The sequence below is a fragment of the Mytilus edulis genome, chromosome 6, assembly GCF_963676685.1.
Source record: "Mytilus edulis chromosome 6, xbMytEdul2.2, whole genome shotgun sequence".
Classification (NCBI taxonomy): domain Eukaryota; kingdom Metazoa; phylum Mollusca; class Bivalvia; order Mytilida; family Mytilidae; genus Mytilus; species Mytilus edulis.
The window spans coordinates 45,813,841-45,835,381 of NC_092349.1; the positions used below are offsets into that span (position 1 = coordinate 45,813,841).

The 21,541-nt window shown below is 31.1% G+C and overlaps 1 protein-coding gene across 1 annotated transcript in view; it reads left to right on the forward strand.

Annotated features, from left to right (window-relative positions):
• The first annotated feature begins 1,058 nt into the window (after window positions 1–1,058).
• The window catches only part of LOC139527755 (uncharacterized), a 40,082-nt gene continuing 19,599 nt past the window's right edge, over window positions 1,059–21,541 (forward strand). Inside the window, exons 1-17 of the mRNA XM_071323394.1 lie at window positions 1,059–1,286; window positions 3,286–3,592; window positions 4,787–4,877; window positions 5,524–5,733; window positions 7,977–8,154; window positions 9,155–9,258; window positions 11,397–11,555; window positions 13,059–13,111; window positions 13,709–13,850; window positions 14,798–14,904; window positions 15,683–15,776; window positions 16,591–16,703; window positions 17,299–17,536; window positions 18,026–18,060; window positions 18,725–18,853; window positions 19,261–19,345; window positions 20,765–20,865. Coding sequence (XP_071179495.1) covers window positions 3,290–3,592; window positions 4,787–4,877; window positions 5,524–5,733; window positions 7,977–8,154; window positions 9,155–9,258; window positions 11,397–11,555; window positions 13,059–13,111; window positions 13,709–13,850; window positions 14,798–14,904; window positions 15,683–15,776; window positions 16,591–16,703; window positions 17,299–17,536; window positions 18,026–18,060; window positions 18,725–18,853; window positions 19,261–19,345; window positions 20,765–20,865 — 2,142 coding nt within the window. The 5' untranslated portion in view covers window positions 1,059–1,286; window positions 3,286–3,289. The remainder of the gene's footprint in view (window positions 1,287–3,285; window positions 3,593–4,786; window positions 4,878–5,523; window positions 5,734–7,976; window positions 8,155–9,154; window positions 9,259–11,396; window positions 11,556–13,058; window positions 13,112–13,708; window positions 13,851–14,797; window positions 14,905–15,682; window positions 15,777–16,590; window positions 16,704–17,298; window positions 17,537–18,025; window positions 18,061–18,724; window positions 18,854–19,260; window positions 19,346–20,764; window positions 20,866–21,541) is intronic.

The following is a 21,541-nucleotide window of genomic DNA, read 5'->3' on the forward strand; positions in this document are numbered from 1 at the left end:
TGATCAACGCTTTTATAACCCTATAAAAGAAACATTCATTACTTATAATAACATTTTTGCTAGGATAATTAAAACACGATTTCAATCAAGTTTTTGTTATATTTACTTGTGCACTGTCTTTTTGTGGAAGCTCTTGTCGTCAAGAATGTTAAATTTACAGAAGGTTAATTTCAGAATGACGCGAGCTTACTGTTAGCCAATCAACATAACGTATTATGATGAAACATATATATGCAATGTAATTATTTAATGAATGGCTTTTATCTATTTTGAATTTATTGAACTATAAAACTAATTTTTGACTCTTCACATTGAATAATCCGCGAAGCGGATTATGTAAAATGAGAAGAATCAAAAATTAGTTTTATGGTTCAATAAAATCGAAATAAATTATTGCTATTCATTATAAATAAATTTCTATCAAAAATAAGGCGCAAAGAACTTTTTATATAATTTAAATTAACAAAAAACATTGTACACACATGTTGGCGTATGAATACTCAACGTCAGAGTGGGCGTGTCGCCATCAAAATTGACAACATTCAAAAATAAAACTAATAATTTTAACCAATTAGAAGACAGTAAATACACCAAATTTATGTATATAGTTATATTCGATATTTGGTTTTTCTTGTTAAAGCAAGTGACTGTATCAGGTCAGAATAGGATATGGGTACTTTTAATCCCTTTTAGTGTATTTTTCATTGATACATCATTTTAATGCGATTTGAATATTCTTTATGTGACTTACATCAATGAAAGGAAGTATCTTCATAGGTTGCCATATTCAATATGTATCTTATTTATGACAGAGGTATTTCTTTTTTTGGCAATGTAGTGAAGTCATTCTAAAGTCATTTAATACATTACTGGTATTACAATGACAACAACCCTATATCATAGATAGATAAAACATAAGATAACAAGTCGAAATATTAATTGAACGGTAATTATTTCATTATAACAATTCTTTAATTCAACCTATTAGACCATTGTATTTGATATATTGAGTCAATGGTTTTTAAAGGTACTGTTTAAATTATTAGTCATGCTACATATGTTAATAGCTGATAAAGTAAAAATTGCTCGCAGCTATAATGAATTATACACAACTTTAAAAAATGTTCAAATATAATATCAAAAGTGATATTTAGTTTTTAAATTTTGTTGTAAGAAACATTCTCGGGGAAGTCTGTATGCAAATGTGATATACTCAGTAGCCTAGTGCTAGTGTTATTCCATATCATACGTCCATCACGAGGAGATACTGATTAAGGTCGCATAAAGTAAGTTACTTTCAAATAATGTATTAGTATATTAAGTTCAGCTTTACAAGAGAGTGTGGATAGGGTTTACAGATTAGAGAATAATTGGCAAAAGATACATGTATAAAAAATAAGGAAAAATAGACCATAAAATAAAGAATAGTGAGGTGTTAAAACATAAAGATTAGAGAATGATTGGGAAAAGATATAAAGAATAAGAAAAATCGGACCATAAATTAAAGAATAGAAAATAATGAGGTGTTAAAACATAAAGATAAGAGAAAAATGACTTCAAACATTGAGAATACAGAAATGAAGGACCCCCCCCCCCCTAAACCATTACAGACCCTCATTCAAATTAAGACGCACGATATATTGATTGCTCTTGATGATAATCGATGAAATATAAAACAGTCTCATGTAACGAAATAAAAACGAACTAAAATTATAAAAAAAACGTTCTGTTTTATATATTGTTATTTGGAACCCTTATTGAAAATCCGAATAAAATTTCCGTTTTCCATTTCATTTTTTTTAGAATATCGAATTTCCTTAAAGGAGAGACGAAAGATACCAGAGGGACAGTCAAACTCATAAATCGAAAATAAATTTACAACGCCATGGCTAAAAATTAAAAAAAGACAAACAGACAAACAAAAGTACACATGACACAACATAGAAAACTAAAGAATAAACAACAAGAACCACACCATTATGGCACGCCGTTATCATGGTTATTATATTTTAAATTATTCAATTTCGAGATATCTTGTTTAGTTAAATAAGATATCTTATAAACTAGTTGAGATATCTTAATAATAAAATAAGATATCTTATATATTAATTGAGATATCTGATTTATTAAATAAGATATCTTATATATTAAATAAGATATCTTATTAAAATGTTTATACTTTGGACAAAATCATGGAAATTTTTATTGTTGAAATCATCAACTTATAAAGACAAAATAAGAAAGTTTCCAAATTTTATATAATTTTTTTTATTAGGAATTGTTTGGTAAATATATACACTTATCCGACAAAAACCTTAACATCTTTAAAATAACCTGCATAAATAAGGCCGATAGTTTTCTCGTTTGAATTGTTTTACATTATGTATATACGTATGCTGTACCAACTCGAATCATCAACATCATGAAATTAATTTAACTGACATTATCAAATATATATTACAGTACCTCAATATGAAATTTCACCCAAATGACTCTGATCATATTTGTAATAAATTGTAAAAAAGCCGGAAATGACATATCTTGATTCATTTCCCTAGTGGGTACAATTTGTTGCTGTTATTTGTTCTGAAAATCATTGATTGATTGATTGATTTGTGTTTAATGTCGCTTTCGGCACAAACACTACTTCATGGCGGTCAATTTTTATCGAAGGTGGAAGCCGGAGAGCCTCAAGATAAATTCGACCTTTCGTAGGAAAACTATAATGGGTAAAGTCTGTAGGGAAAAACGAACAAAAAATAAAGAAAACATACTTCTAAATTTGTAATCACTTGACACGTGCAGGATCCGAACTCACAACTGAAGTGCTGTTAAGCTAGTGATACAGAGTTCGACTTCTTGAATAAAATCAAATTGGCATATTATTTTCTACAATCTATCATAGAAAATATATATAGTCCTATACTATTGGGTTATTTCATTTACACAACTACCTTTCATATCAGTACATTGTACTATCATTTACTGGAAAATTCCACAGAAAGACTACTTGGTCACCGAGTACCCTTCTAAAAAAATCGGAAAACTAATGTTGCACATATTAAATTCAAGCCAAAATTATTATGAAAGTTATTTATAACTCGGATTATTGGTATCGTACACGGATGTAACATACTATGTGATGTATAGTTTTTTGTTTGTGTGCATGTTGTTTAGTAGTCATATCATTGTTTTATCACTACTAAATATTAAAAAGTTGGATGGTTTTACAATGCACAAATTGTAATCTGTATATTATTTTTATTTCTATTCCATTTTGGTTAGAAAGATGACTGCTGTGTCACCTGACAAATTAACCCTTAAGAAAGCTGGAGAGTTAGTTATACTTGCTAGACGCTCTCTTCCGGAGACACGTTCGTCGTCACCTGATTTTTCAGACCATGAAAGTTCCTCAGATGAAAGTTTAAATAACGATCAGGAAAGAGATTTGTTTCGACATAAAAGTGTACTAGTGTCACAACCCCCAATAAAACACAGAGAATTGAGCAATTCAATTAAAAGTAAACCTACGCAGGATAAACAGACTGTTGAAAACATAGAAGATAGTAGGAATGAATGCAACGACGTAGAGGTAGGGAACAATACCTGGTATTCTAGGTAGCTCATACAAATGATAAAACGACTGATACTCACATGACACGTGTTTCCATAATAACTTATGCTAGATAATAAATTGTCCTTTCTTAAAATAATCAATACAACTGCGGTATACACAAACATTGTAAAAGAGGGGCGCAATATACCAGAGGGGCAGTCAAACTCAGAAATCAAAAAACAAACTGACAACGCCATGGCTTAAAATGAAAGAGACAAACAGACAAACAATAGTACACATGACACAACATAGAAAACTAAAGAATAAGATAGAGAATAAGCAACACGAACCCCACCAAAAACTTGGGCAGATCTCAGGTGCTTTGGAAAGGTATGCAGATCCTGCTCCATATGTGGCACCCGTCGTGTTGCTCATGTTATAACAAATCTGGTAAATAGTCTTATTCGGTAGGTCACATTCATGAAAGGAAAGGTGATTGCAGTTACGACGTAAGGAACATATCCGATATCATCTGTGAAACGGTTATTCCATAACGGCCAACCAATCCCTGATGGCGTCTATAAAATTTACGAAGGGATGATTTCAAACTTGTAAATCAACGACCACGAACCAGTCTAACTTAACATTTTGAAAGCAAAACGTTTTAAATTCTAAATCTCTTGATCATGAAATTACTGAATTGTATCCGAAACTATCTTTGTAATGATCAATGAAAACTATGCAAACTTGATGAATATTAAGCATTTAAAGGGTTTATGTCCATGGATCGACAGATGTCTTAATGGCAACTGTCGTACTCAACATACGAGAATTGCATGGCTTCGACGCCCTTTAAGGATTTCCTTTCGTCATTATACTCAAAGGTGAATATTTATAGGCCAATGTATTTAAGAACCAAAAAATGTTGCAGAGCTGAGAAGAGTTTCAGAAGGTTTGTATAAATTATTTACTACAAAAATATGTATGCTAATGTTGTTTCTACTCTTGATGTTAATGTGTTTCGGTTGCCTTCTTTTTATTTAGGTCGGGGTAATGACGTAAACAAACTCCTAGTTCATTGGCTATACAATGTACTATCGAACTCTGGTTTGTATTTTTAAAAACATGTATATGTAGTTGTTTGACTTCTGTATACGTATTTGTTCTATTCTGTTCATGTTTTTATTTAATAAAGTGTCGTATCACATATATTTTTTTATCTGTTTGCAGGCGGATATTCAAGGTCATTCATCCGTGAAGGATGAGTTAAAAAGGTTTAAAACCTTTGCAGGTCATGAAATAATTAAGCGTTATGCTGGAGGTCAGTCATTTATTTTTGATTCTACTTTTTAATGTCACACCGTGCATGAACTGCATACTATAATTCATATGTTAATTTTCATCACAGTCATATTTAAACGTTGTTTTATCAGTCATATCAGCGAAAACAAATATCATATGTTTGTAAATAGCAAGGTTGGTATAAATGTATGCCAATGAAACATAAAGATATGTTGAATATTTTGAAGTACAGAAACAAACACATAATTTCAAACTACAACTCGTGTAACGACTCCAAATTAATGAACATATTTCATGCAATTTCAATAAAATGAATTCAGTATACAAAATATAGATGTCACTAATTAGAAACCAGATGATATTAAACATCGGTTCATCTTCGTTTTATAATCTTGTCACTATCTTAAACTCAGGAAAGAATGCGAAAGGAAACTAAAAAGGGAAAACTATCAGATCGTTAATTGATAAATATAACAAAATATGTTTATATAATAAAACATTTATTCAATAATTTCCACTTTTTGTTTGCTCTATAGAACATGACCCATTCAAAATATTTCATATGCTAGTTTTTGTTCTTTGTATTTCAAGATGCCTGTTATGATTTGTTCTATAAGTGTTTGCAATTCTACCATTTTTATTTTCTTTTATGTTTGGTGTATTAGAGAAGATAAAAGCTGGGTTACGTGTAGTGAGAAATGACAAGAAAGGTGGAAGTTCAAAAGATGAGCCTAATATCTTAGGAACGATTAAAGCGGTAGAGATATCAGGCAAAAAAGTCGATGTTTTATGGGATGATGCTGATGGTATTGTAAAATGTAAAACGGGAAGGGAAGATGCATTTGAACTACTTTTATTCGATAATTCACTAGCAGGTATATAAGTTATATAAATATATGCATCCAAATGTTTTCTATAAGTTATATAAAGATACGCATCTGATAAACAACACTGATGTAACGCTTGTAGACTCGTAGGTCTAAATAAAATGGAACTAAAAAATGGAAAAAATATACAATACTTAAAAATCTATCGGTCTATTTATTTTACAGAAGAAACGAATAAGCCATGTAATTCATATTTAGCAGTATGATCTCTTTGTATATTTTTCGATTTTGTATGTCAATTGGTTCATTTTGTAGAGGCAAATGCAATTGGTCCACTTGTAAGATATACCGGATATGTAAAGTTTCAGACCATTATTAAACAATTTAGAGTATCTAAAGAGCATGTGTCACTCACATTGGTCTATTTGCTGCACTGCATTTTAAACAAAGGACACTCTTCAACATAAAAGACAAGAATAAAATTCATGACACAATTCTCTGTTTTGGTGATTGTGATTTGTTTGTAGATCTTACTTTCCTGAAAATTCTTGCAGTTATCTCTATCAATAATGAACTTGGTCAAGTAAGAAGATTTTGTAAAAGTAAATGGACGACGAGACAACGACGAACACTAAGTGATGAGAAAACCTCACTTCAGTCTTGACCCTTTTTGGCCAGTTGAGCTAAATCTATATTTCAATATAATAATAGACGAGCCTGTGGCGAGTTTATTATTACTATTTGAATTAAATAACGAGAGTTGATATCAAGCGATATCCCATTCTCACAAGTTATTAAACCTAGTTGTCTTAAAATAGTCAATACTTTCCCGCGAATCGTTGTTCTAGTATTTTGCTCACGAAATGACCTAACGAATACCCAGTGGAAATGCCATGAAATCGTCTTATGATGATGTATAAGCAGATCAAATTAACGCAGATTTTCGTATCACACTCCTTGTAGTTTGATACGATAAATTTCTATTCATGCAAGAAACAGATTATAAGATACAACTATGTATTAGAGAAATGAACTTTCAAAACGTGGAAGGTGCATCATGCGACCATGGCAGTGGCGGATACCGGGGGGGGGGGGGGGGGAGGGGGGGTCCGTTAGTTGGAAACCCTTTATTGGCTGATCAATGTATTTGAATGGAAACATATGATTTTAACCCCCTTACCCCACCCCCCTTTTTTTCTATGTGGGAATTGACAAAAAACATTTGAATTAGATTTTATACATAATTAACAATGAAATGAATAGCTCATCAGGAATACAAACTATCTGTATGCAAGTTTCAATCCAAATTATCTATGCTTTCAGAATAAAATTGACATCACGAGTATATACTGCACATGTACTAAATTATAAGATATGACAAAAACAATATATATACAAATGGACGAATGTTTATATCATTTAAGTGTTAGAACACCATAATCAATCTGACGAATGCATTGGCTCGTGCCTGGAAACGTACTTAATTTGAAGCTTTGTTTATTCTTTTGAACGTAAATACACTGACAAATAGCATTTTAAGCTATAGAATATTTTTATAATCACTCGAAAAAATTCGGACACATTCGAAAAAGCCCGGGCCGTCTCGAAAAAACCCGAACATGAAGAAATGTATTTAGTCTCAAAATGTCGTTTTCAATGCAAAAACAAGAATATTTGTAAAGTGTCTGTATTTATAAGGATAAATAGATTCCATGTATGCAATTCCGTCAACATTATCAATGTATATGTGTACAAAAATTGCTTTATTCTGTATTTTGGTATAAAAGCATTTTAAGGCTTATTTAAACTTTTTTAAACGAAAAATATTGTCGGATTAGTAATATCTTTTTATATCAAATACTTGCAAACCTAATATAACTTTGTATATATTAAACTTAAGCGTCTATATCACGTCTTGTTAGAAAGGAAGTCTGTTTGTTTACATTTTTGTTCACATTCACTCGAAAAAAAGTGGTCACACTAGAAAAAGCCCGATCAAATCACTCGGAAAACCACGATCCCAGCCGGACACTATATCTACCGTGAGAAGGGTGATGTATAATATATATATATATATATATATATATATGTGTGTGTGTGTGTAATTTGCAATGACCTTAACTGTATTTAATCATATTGTTCCCATATCGTAGTCACAAAAGATAAGTTGAAAAACCGTTAATACCAAATAGTAAAAGAAAAAAAGGGTAAAAAGTAGCGATACATGGAATTCTTATTTTCGACCAACATGAAATCCGTAATATTGTTTATAACTTTCATGTATTATAAAGGTTCGAAACATACCCTACCTGGTGTTTTATGTGAATCGTGTCAAGCAAATCCACTTCGAGGAATAAGGTGGAAATGTTTAAATTGTGACTTCTACAATCTGTGCACTGTTTGTTATATGAAAGATAAACATGACATCAGTCATATCTTCAGACGGATTCAAAATGAGGATGCCAAAGGGTAAGACATTTATAATTTTCACTATAAGAATCGTATGCTGGTCATTTCCTCTTTGAATTTATATACATAAGACGTTCGGCTCTAAACAAAACTTTTTGTTCAATTTTTCTTTCATTCAACTCACAGACTCGTATTTCACTTTAGTAGACGAAACGCACGTCTGGCGTGCCAAATTTCAATCCGGATATCTATGATGAGTTTATCCAATGGTGGCATAGAGTGACAATAATAACTTAACAAATCGGTCTTATTGAAACAAATACCTTTTTGAGTTTATCCAATGGTGGCATAGAAGGACAATAATAACTTAACAAAGCGGTCTTATTGAAACAAATACCTTTGATATTCTAAATCCTTTCACGTAAGTTTTGGAAACAAACTAGACTATCTTCGTGTTACCTTTGACTCCAGAGTATTATATATATTTTTATGACAGGCAACATTCTCCTTGGTCGAACATCCTGTGACTCGACCAAGTAAGGACAACGTCAAACAATTTTAATAAAGATTTTAATCGGTACAACCTTTTTGGGAATCTAAACTGTTGTATGTTTTCTTTACTCGACAAAGTAATTGAAAGACTGTAAAAAGTTTATAATTTAATACGCCAGACGCGCGTTTCGTCTATATAAGACTTATCAGTAAGGCTTAGATCAAAATAATTATAAAGCCAAACAAGTACAAAGTTGAGGAGCATTGAGTACCGTAAATTCCAAAAAGTTGTGCCAAAAGACGGCTAAGGTAATCTTTACCACCAAATTGCACAGCTTATATGTTTGATTTTACGTCTTTTGTTTGCCATTACTGAGTACCATGGTGTCTAACCACATATAAGGTAACGTATGAAAAATATATAATCCGGAGTCAGAAGTCGATAATATATAAAACATAGTTTGTATCTGTTGTAAATTTTAATATGAAAAATATATTACAATATAATCGAATGCAACAGAAATCAAAACTGTGTCTATAAAAAAAAAATAGAATACATTTATTACAGCGTTGAAATGCCCCCACGATTAGATATTCAAAAGACAGGCAAGAGGTATGCCAAAGGTATATTACCTAAAGCACTTGTTAGATTGAGAGGAAAACATAAGAAAGGTAAGGAAGTGAAAAAAATAATAATGTCGAAATAAAGGTATATATAAATTAACATTTTTAATGATGTAAGAAGTATTAATAAACAAAAAAATAAACTTCGTACATTACGTTTATTCAAAACATTTTAATTTTGAACCGTATTTAAACCTGCTAAACTCTAAACAAAGGCAGACATTAACAAAACTAAGAATTAGGGACCATGAACTTGAAACAGGGAGGCACAAAAACATCCCAGCTCATGAGCGTATTTGTAAACTTTGTGAGGAGGAGGTGGAAGATGATTTCCACTTTCTCCTACGAGCAAACAATTAGAAACGTATAGAATAACATTTATTAAAGAGGTTTGTATTTATTATCATAATCTAAAGAAATGTAACAATGAAAATATGTTTATATGGGTAATGGGTTGTGAGAATCTAGAAGTTCTAAAACACCTATGTAATATGATAATCTGTCTCCGGACTGAGAGGGATAATTTGATAAAAAAATGTAAATGATGTCAATGTAGTTGCCCAGTGAATCATTTATAGGCCAAATTTGAATTTTATGACACTAATGGTATCCGTAAACAGTTGAATAACATTTTTATATGTTTAATATATATAAATATCTTGGATTTTAATTTTTCTTTTGTGTTTATTTGCTCTGTTCTATATTTTGTCATTATATACCATTAAGAATTAATAATCATTGTGATAACATTGTTTGTCATCATACTGCTCTCTTAGGGCGTCCTTGATTGATACTAAAATATTGTATTGTATTGTATATAAGATATACTAATACATTCTTGAAAAATAAAAATGATAATAGTTTTAATTTAAAATGTGTGACTTGCTTTTTTCAAAGGTTATTGTTTAATTGCATGAGTCGATTATATAGTATCAGTCGATAGTAACCCCTTCCCCCATAAGAACTATTAATTATATGTGTTCACTTGTATAAGATGATAAAAATAGCTAACGAAAAATGCATAACACATTTAAATGAATGAGTACCAATTTACAAATGAAATGCCTGCAAAATTTTTGAAAGTTCTATTAATTAAAAAAATCATCATAAGTTTTACTCACAATGATGCATTGTACCTATGATATTGTCGATCAGATATTGTATATTTTTTTTAAATAAAGGCAACAGTAGTATACCGCTGTTCAAAACTCATAAATCCATGGACAAAAAACAAAATCGGGGTAACAAACTAAAACTGAGGGAAATGCATTAAATATAAGAGGAAAACAACGACACAACATTAAAATGTAACACACACAGAAACGGACTAAATCCTATCAGAATAACAAATATAACATTAAAACCAAATACATGAATTTGCGATAGATAAGTACCGTGACACGTCTTATAGTAATGTGAATTCACACTAAAAAATAAGAGAAAACAAACGACACAACGGAAACACACATTAAAATGTAACACACACAGAAACAAACTATAATATAACAATGGCCATATTAAAACATTCAATATTATTATTTTACTGATGATATTTTTAATAAGCAATTGTACTAGATATTTATCATGCCTGAAGAAATATGATTAATATGATTAAATGGACCAATCATCGTCTTTCCTACACTTATGTATATATATGTCTAGCGGGACGGCTACAGTACAGGCGATTTGGTGTCATGCTATCTCAGTAGCATGGGTTCGAATCCCGGCGAGGGAAGAACAAAAGATCTAACATTGTTGGGTTGATGTTTAGGCGAGTTGTATATATTGGACAATAAACAGTTATTGACTACTTGCCAAAGCATTACCAGGGTTGCTTTCAATATCGCAGCAGCTATATAGATCTACATAGATTTTTTACTACTGAACGTGTAGCTAGCCTAGCTACTATCTAGATCTATTTAGCAAGTAGGCTAGTTACGCGTTCGGTAGCCAAAAATCTACGTATCCCTATGAAGCTACTACAATATTGAACGCAACCCAACTCGTTATCGACATATGGTTTCAACTATCCCTTTGGTATTTTCCATATCTTATTAGCATTAATTGGTGTTCGCTTAACGCTGCATGAGCACGAGCAGTCTATTTTGCTGCCACCTCTCTTTTATTTTATATATTATGTTTGTATGTATTACTTTGTAATATGCATAACATAATGTGTGTTTTAGTTTGGAAGGTAGCAGGGTACTGTAAATCGGAAAATGACACACTTGAATTGAAGATCAAACGTGACGAGGCAATACTTCAAACGAAAATAAGCGAACTGATATGTAAAAAGGGGAGAACAGTTAAATATTATCCTGACCACCTTCCTACCGTCGGTAAAGGTAAGTAATAACATAAATGAAGAAAAGTCAGATTGTAGAAATGTGTACTTTCATATCAATAAATAAAAAGTATAAAACATATCGAACTCAAAGGATAATTTAAAACGGAAAGTCTCTTATCAAATGACAAAGTCAATAGCCCAAACTCATCAATCGAATGGATAACAACTGTCATATTGTATAGACATTTCTTTGTCCAGAAATCTGCTGACCAATTTGCATAATTTATATCCATGGCTTTACTTCCTCCTGAATATCGATTAAGCTTTTCATCTTACCTACTTATTTCGGATTTTGTATTCAAAAGTCATATTTGAAATACCCGGTTGCACTCTGTTTGGCCGTGTGTCATTGAAGAGATAGGGTTTCGTGTCATATATAGCTGTACACTCTGTTTGCCCGTGTGTTATTGAAGAGAGAGGGTTTCGTGTCATATATAGCTGTACACTCTGTTTGGCCGTGTCATTGAAGAGAGAGGGTTTCGTGTCATAGCTGTAACAGAAAAAACTAAGAAGCAATTTAAGAATAAAAGTAAAGCATAGATCGATTGATAATGATTGTTTATAACAATTATGATCGTGCGTCCAGTTACAACAGTAAACATCAAATGCCATTTGATAGCTTAATATACACCTATTCCACAAATATATAGTTACGACAATTTCATAAGAACGTATGGTTTCGAGAGTTCACTTTATAAAAGTAAAGTGCTTTCAATAATAGCTTTTATGGTCATATTATGTACGAGTTAGAAGTTATCGCTAATGAAACCTAGTTTTAAAATATTTAAGGGACAACAACTCCTTTAAGATGCCAATGGATAACAGAAATCAAAGTAGTTCTATCGCTTGTGGTTACAAAAATATATTCACTGCACGTACAATCTAATATAAAATGAAGACTTTGACGTTGACCTTTGAATTAAAACAAAGAACTGACATTTTCACGCTTGCTAATTATGAGCACACGGACACAACCGCTTAGTATAATATATAAAATAGTTAAGGGATCGTTTGTATTAAAAATGAATAATAAAAGAACATAGTGAAAAAACCGAGATTCCTGATTTCTTTTTTTTGTAATGCTGAAAAAGATTCGCACAAGATTAATTTATACATATATTGGTTGTGTAGTTATCTGCGTTACAACGTCCAACAAAGGGTATTTAAGTAAGGGTGATCTTAAAGACAACAAATAAACATTTTAAGAAAAATATTAACAGAAAACAGACCCAAGAGATCTTCCTCAATGAATTACAGTATCAAAATTTTATTGCTTTACCTAGCAGACGTTAAGCAATACAATCAATTCATTTATTTAACTTTTCCGCAGCTATGAATGAATATCAAAGTAAGATTCAATTTATTTCAATTTTCATTTAGATTTATTTCACAATAAAAACAGGTAGTTAATGGAAAATAAGAGATTAGAATTATCAATTTGAAATTCCGATGACTTTCTTTCAATTAAATGAATAATAACATGACACAATCTATGTTTCAGTTGCCTTTGGTCATTTAGAGGTTTATTTTAAGGACAAAAACATGAAGAAAAAGGTACCTTATTTCTCATATTTTATTCATGGAGACACATATTTTCATAATAATCATGAACATCTAGTACCGATGTTACTTATGTGTACATCTTTTGCAAATAGAAAAAGACTATTTAACAAATTGTAGATTCAAACAACAGTTGACCTAACTGATTTAGCTTTAAGATATGATGATGAAATGGTGAGAAATGTCTGCAAAATCATAATTGCTCCAATGTTCTTTCTAAATATTATCCGTGTTTTACACAAAACAAAAAAAAATATAAAGAAGAACTAAAGTTAACTTCACAAATGGTGAGTCTATAAACCAGAAGATATCATAGGCTCTACTTTATCAATCGACGGGAGAAATACAGTTACGCTGTCGACGTCATCTGTTTTAGCAGTTCATGAGAATTCCTCTATTTTGTATATCGCCTTCAATTGTAACTTTGTTATGAATTTCCAAGATATGAACATAGGTAAACAACTAAAGCACCTCATTGACTTAGGTAACTATAAAACAAGTATGTCTGTCTTTTTATGTAACTGTGTATTGCTTTTTTGATCGAATTATGTGTTTGTAAATCATGTATCATCAAAGATTTACAATTCTCAGATTCAGGTTGATATATGGTGTATGACAAAAAGAGAGGAGAAGAAATTTTACACACCAAGTCTGTTTCTGATTTTTGCCAACCACGAAGGATACAACGAAGAAGACAACACAGTTCTTTTAGAAGATGTCATTGAGTTTTCAAGTGGGTACCTAAACAATTCTAAATGTGAAATATCAATGTACTCTAATTCAGTGGTTGTCGTTTGTTACTGTATACTATATTTGTTTTTGGTTTTTTTTCGACACAAATCTATGCGAACCGATGTATGTATAATTTGTTAGGTAAACAAGTTTTATAGAACAGTTACGCAAACTAGCATGGAACCTAAAGGTCGAGCTGTTATCGAAACTCTGCAGCAAAATAATAGACCCATAAGAATATTTACTTTTTTTTGGATTCGAGCGTCACTGATGAGTCTTTTGTAGACGAAACGCGCGTCTGGCGTATATATAAAATTTAGTCCTGGTATCTATGATGAGTTTATTTATTCAAAATTTCAACTACAAAACATATATTTACTATAAATCTTGATTTTCATTCTTTATCTGTATGACCTTTATTGGCTGATAAAAGTGAATTAAAAAGGACGATGTAATAAGACATTAAAAAGGGACGAAAGATACCAGAGGGGCAATCAAACTCAGAAATCGAAAATAAACTGACAACGCCATGGCTATAAAAGAAAAAGACAAACAGACAACAGTTCAACTTAAATGATAAATCTCGGGTTTTAACTTCAATAAATGACCTTATTGAGTTTTTATCCTAATAATAATAGGAAATTATACTTCATTAATTGCATTGAGGACCACATTCCCCTTTTCAATTCTCAATTTTATGCATTAGGCTATAATATGAGATTAGAAGAAGAAAAAACGAATTTAAAGTCTTGTATTAATCCTTAAATTCACCATTTTAGGTGAGCAAGCACCCATGACACCTTTTATTTGCTTAATGTTTTCCAGACTTATGTTTAGATATTTATTTTAAAAGATGAAATAGATACCTACATGCAAACCGAATTTATGAGACTTGCTATTTAAGTTATGATCAGGATATTATAGCATTATATCACCTTTTTTTTTTAGAGAAAACATTGCTACCTTGCTATATTGTTCATCAAAGACTGCTGTTTTATCGTGGATCAACAACTGCTGTAGTAATACATTATAAAACTGGATATGATATTATAAAGGTACATTATTAATAGTTATCGATATTTTACGAAATTTTCCTTTGATCTTGATGACTGATAATTTCCTTTCTCAGCGGAGTCGACTGATATGAAAAGTTATCGATAATAACTAAAGGGCACGTGGCGTTGCTAATAAAATTAACATGAAATTGACAACGTCGTCATGGGTAAAATAGCGAAAACAGATAATCATTGGTCATCTCAACTCGGTTGCTTTTCTCATTTTCACCGTACCGACTCAAGCTAGAAAATCAATTTTTATTTTATCATATTGCCAGACATATATTCCTATTTTTACTCTGACGACAATACTATCAACATTACCTGACTATTAACAACATGAACGCTTTCGAAAGCCAGGGTTAATAAAAAAAAATGTTTTTACTAATGTCGGATGGAGATTGAAATTGAAACATAACAGTGTGTCTGTTTGTCTTGACAGTTTGTTTGTCTGTCTGCCTGTATTTGTTTATGTTTTTAATGTGTCTCCATTAAGTAAAAATGAACTGTTTATTTTGTTTTAAATTCACATAATATGTTTATTCTTACCATTGTGTTACTCTTCCGGTTTTTATTATATGTAACACATGCATTTGGTTTGACAAGCTGCCAAGTAACCCCTGTGTTCCTCGGCAGTTTTTCACAATTTTCGTCAAAATCACACATGACATCTAGTTATGTTTTATTGTATATTTGTTTTTCGCTTGTATTTTGGCATTTTGATTTAAAACCGAATAATTTTAATATGTTACATTGGTGTATGTGTGTTAATTAACAGGAATTGGTGAAGAGGGGATACTCGAACTTTGAGAGAGGAGAAATGATAAGTGAAGACGAAAGTGAAATTGATTATTTCAAAAGAATGGCCGAAAGTAAGCTTGACTTTTTGTCTAAGTATTACTTGTTATTTATTACTGTGATATAACTAGATTAGATTATGCACGTCCCATTTCAGCAAAACGAGAATAAACTTTTAACATTTGTTGTATACTGGGGTTACCTTTCAATGTTCATTAGAAACTCCTGTTTCAAAAATGTGAAACCCCTGGATTCATAAGTTCATAAACATATGACCCAAAGTTCGAGTAGCGAATACAATACTTTAGTATAACCATATTGTGTTAATACCTTAGTTTAGATACGACTTCAATTAATCAACAAAAAAATGTAGGTGCTACAGTAGATAACTCATAACCATATCTCTAAGGATACTTCAAAAGTCAATTGAATAAAATATGCTTCATTTATGTAGCCATTCAAATTGCCATTCAAAAAGCCATTTTGAGTATAACAAAGATATGTTTGAAGAGTAAATGACAGTGATAAAACAGGCAGTTGGCACTAATCTTCTGAATATTTAATTAAAGAAAACACGAGCCTTGCCTGCGTTTACACTTTTTATAAATTTTGGTCCTCAATGCATTTTATGGAATGCAGATTATTATCCGTGTTTAAGACCACTTTTTTGGCAGCTGTTTTTAAATATCCGAGGTTGATCAAGTACCAATTGAAACTAATTACCCTTGAACATCTTACGACTTTTCTGCTGAGCATTTATTTAGTCCCCGAGTTAATCACCAGGCTTATACTTTGCATTCCTGTCTTGAAATCTGTTGTGAATGGGATTACAGTCACTACCTTTACAATGTATTTATTCAGGATTCTTTTTATTTCTATTTTCATTAGATGTCTTGGGTGAGAAAGTTTTGCCTGTGGTCATATCTTTAAGGAACGGTGGATTTATTGAAACTGTCTTGTCTAGCGCAGAGAAAATGCAGTTTCCAATTGTACAAATTGAGGTAAATGACATTAATAAGAACAGAATTATAAAAAAAACCAAATCTATATACATAAATAAATCAGATGATTTTAGGGGAAGAGAATAAAAGGAAATAAAATTAGTAAAAACAATACCACTTTACTTTTTGCAATGTTAACTGTATACATTTTATGACAACTCTTTAACATTCTGTAATCATATCAAAATAATGTTGCATTGGTTTTATTATTTAAAAACGAAAAGAATGTGATTATTATGACATCAATGAAATTGACTTATTAAAAAAAGTTTTAAAATATTTGACCCCAACTCCAGTCTAATTTTTGAAATTTCGTATCGTCAAATATTCGCTTTAAAAATACTTTATTGTGATTGAGCTTTACAAATATTTTATTGTGATTGAGCTTTAAATTTAGAAACGAAGTTGTCTTTTGCCGAATAATAATTTTAACCTAGTAAGCAGTGATGCGTTGAGATCATGAAAAGTCATCTTCCATATTAATAAAGACCTCTCTATGTATTCTTCTTCTTTTAACATGTTTAATGTCTTGAAATACAATACCATTGTTTTTAATGATAAGCTTCATTTTTTTATACATTTTTTTTTATTTCAGAAAACCAGTAAGGCTGTTAGTGTGTTAACTTCTTTAACATTCGAAGAAGATGAATCACAATATAAGGCAACGACGCATATAACGACTCTGAATAAACCATGGAGCGCAAAAAAATCTAAATCATTTTATATACAGTTAAAGAAGGAAAATACGGACAATCTGGATGAAATCTCAACAATAGCAGATATCCCCAGTCAGATAGATTTAGATATTTTAGTATGTTACTTACTAATTGGAGGTAAAGTAATTTACACTGTTGTACTAGCGTCTTAATTTGACTGAAACAGTGTAAAACAAGTGGTGTTTTGACTTCTTAAAAAAGCAAATCTTTTTAATTTAACTAATATAAACTCACATTTTAGAAACAAATATTCCGTTGGCATAAATATATTTTCAATTATATATAATAAATACATCACTGATGAGTCTTTTGTAGACGAAACGCGCGTCTGGCGTATATACAAAATTTAGTCCTGGTATCTATGATGAGTTTATACACATGCAGATACCATAGAATCAATTACCAATAGTATGGTTATATATCCTATCGTACATGTTGTCGAAAATTATAGTTTGGCAATGTATACGATTATGAACGGTGGGGGGTGAAATATATTATCACATTTTCTATACGATAAATGTATGGTGTGTCAGATTTTTTTTTTTTTTTTTTTTTTTTTTTTTTTTTTTTTTTTTTTTTATAGTTTTAGCTCTTTATATGTTTTAGCATCAATGGCAAGCCACGATGATGCTGACATGTATGTAAGTATGATAGAAAAAAACCAGGAGGGATTAAGATTGAAAAAAAAACAATATTGTATTATAGGGCATTGACATGTTTTACATTGTAATACACTACGAGAATCTTAGCAATCACTTTAGAGTATAGTGAGATACAGAATGTGTAACTATACTGATTAATGATTCTTTGATTTTAAATTATGTACGTACCGGAAAATTAATAGTAAGAAAAAAATATACCGAACTTCAAAGAAATTTCAAATCGGAAAGCCTTTTATCAAATGGCAAAATAAAATACAATAAACAAAGGAAAGCAACTGTCTTATTTTTGACTTGGTACAGGCATTTCCTTCAGTATCAAATGGTACATTAAACCCGGTTTTATATCTAGCTAAATCACTCACTTTGATATTTTTTTTTATATTATGAGGGTAAGACAGAACGTAACCACAGGCTAGAGTGTCATAGTGCTTTCAGGATTTTTAAAATAATTTAAATACAAAGACCTTCGGCCAATACGACACGACATATTTAGAAACACTATCTTAGTTTTTGAAAATGAATTGGTTCATTTTGTTTTTTTTTTATTCTTTACATTCACAAGAATGGCTGATTACACAGAAATTTTATGCTAAAGCAATATCATAGACATTTCATGTAATGTGTACCGTGTTCAAAATACTAGGGAGAAGACACTGATATGTATGACAATGCACTGGCAATGTATCTACTGAAAAAGGGACAGTGGAGAATTCCAAAGGAGTTCATCAACAAGTACTTTGGTCTCCAGTCTTTCAGATATATTTACGAAGATGTAAGTACTTACCTAAAATATATGCTAATTATTTTCACTCATCTCATTCGTGACTAGTAATGGTATATCACAGTTCGTCCGTCATTCTATCCGTCAGTATACCAACAGTTCTTGCAATAATTCAAGTTTCAATGAGTTTCCATTAACCAATTATCATGAAATTTTATCACAGCATTGAGATCGAATGATTATTGTTGCTGTGTGGTTCCACAGTTTAAAGTTTGTGTGAAGAGAAAACAAAATGAAGCATATACAAACAAAATGACAGTTCATAACAATTGCATTACAGCAACAAATTTGCAATTTGCAAAAACATCTAAGCAATTCTAAAAACTTATGTTTCCACAAATTAAATTGTTAGTATACATATATTTAGTTTTGTGATTATACACTTTTTTTAATACCAGAATGTTACAACAGAAATGGGAATATTGTCCGAACTGAGAAAAATACCTTGTTTGGTTGATGTCCCATCTAAATGGATTACAGAAGGTAACACGTTATGCATTTTTTATTTCAATATTAAAATTAAACGTTTTAACACCTTTTACCCGAACTGTATGCATTTACATGTACAAACAATAAATTAAGGTCTGACGATTGTTCTTTCAAAAACCAAGATAATCGAAAATTGAAAACATATCATGATAATTTAATTTATTTCTTAATGCTACTGTCATACAAGTGAGAAGTTGAGCGCAATAAAACCACGTTCAATCCACCATTTTCTACAATTGAAAATGCCTATATCAAGTCAGGAATATGACAGATGTTGTTCATTCGTCTGATGTTTTATCATTTGATTTTGCCATTTGATTAGGGACTTCCCGTTATGAATTTTCCTCGGAGTTCAGCATTTTTGTGATTTTACTTTTAAACCTGAATAACCTGATAACCTGAAACCTGATAATGTTAAGCACGAATTTTCGTCGTTTTGTTTTACGTTTCCCTGCCAACGTGTTAACCCACAGACGATTCATTGTACAAAATTACTCGGTGTTAGGTAAGGAAAACAGATGAAAAAATAATTTGTGAGACACATTGTAACTATGTTGCCGTTTATAAAAATGTATAATATCTTTGTTTATTTGTTTCTAATCCTCAAGTACCTTCAAATGATTTAAAAAAAAGACTAAACATTTGTAAACAATTACCGAATAATTCTGATGATAAAATATGAAGATTTGGTATGAATACCAATAAAACAACTATCCATCATAGTTGATGTAAACAAATGCAGGCAACCGTATAAAAACGAGAAAAACCCATACCAAACAGTCAGCTATCAAAGGCCCCGACATGAAAAATATGACACGATTCAATTAAGAAAAGAAACTACCTAATGTATAACAAGACAATATACGAAAACACAAACGGTGATAGACATGAACCAACGACAACATCAAAACTAACGGCTGCTGACTTGGGATAGGTGTGTTCATAATGTAGCATGCTTAAACATATCAGAAGGCGCCGAACCAACGACAACATCAAAACTACCGGCTGCTGACTTGGGATAGGTGTGTTCAGAATGTAGCGTGCTTAAACATATCAGAAGGCTCCTACCCAACGACAGCATCAAAACTAGCGGCTGCTGACTTGGGATAGTTGTGTTCATAATGTAGCATGCTTAAACATATCAGAAGGTGCCGAACCAACGACAACATCAAAACTACCGGCTGCTGACTTGGGATAGGTGTGTTCAGAATGTAGCGTGCTTAAACATATCAGAAGGCGCCTAACAGTACAACATAAGAACATACTTTACAATCAACTGAGAAGAGCTTAACGAATCGACACAAACACTTATAACGCATCCAACATCAAAAGTTGTTAGTGTAAAGACGTCACTAATCTGCACACCTAAAATGTAATTATGTTTAAAATTAGTTTTTTTTTTTTCATTTTTAGAAAGAAAAAGGGCAGGTTTCAGGTTATACGGGCTCATTTTTTATGCCTTACTGCAGAACAAATATTACACTGGTGCCAAGCAGTTTATCGAAACTGGATTTGTATGTTTTACAATAATATAAAAATGGCTTCAAAGTTATAAGAATTAAAATTGTGTACATAACTTACGCGTTTCTTCTCCAAAAAATCACCAGTCACGCTTGAACCAAAAAGTTGAAGAGCCATCTCAAGTTGAAGAGCAAATATAACAAATATTCTTAAATACATTTAAACTTACTCTATACTTATTCATTCCTCATCGCGTTTTTGTTCTAATAGTTCTTGTATTTTTGTCTTTAAATTTAGCTCATATGCTTTGTCTGTATGCCGTTTTGTGTTTCCTTGATATATATTGTGTGGCGTATATTTATGTAATGGACATTTTGCAGTGTTTGGTTGTTATCTTGCATATCATTATAAATATAGTTGTTCAGCAAAGTAAGATCTACAAATAAAGCAACATGGCCTAAATGATTAATTGACCTCATAAGGAGTTATTGCCCTTTAAAGTAAATTTTTAATAAAAATAAATATTTTGTTTTCAATCTTTCACAAAATTCCTACTCTTTCAAACAACTGTGACGAATTTAAGCAAACTTGGTCATAATCATTATTATGTTATCTAGTATAAAAATGTGTCCGATGAACCCAACCAATATGACAAAACTGGCAAAAATAGATCATAGGGGTAACAAACAGTTATTTTGAAACTAAAGTATACGTTATACGGTTGCATTG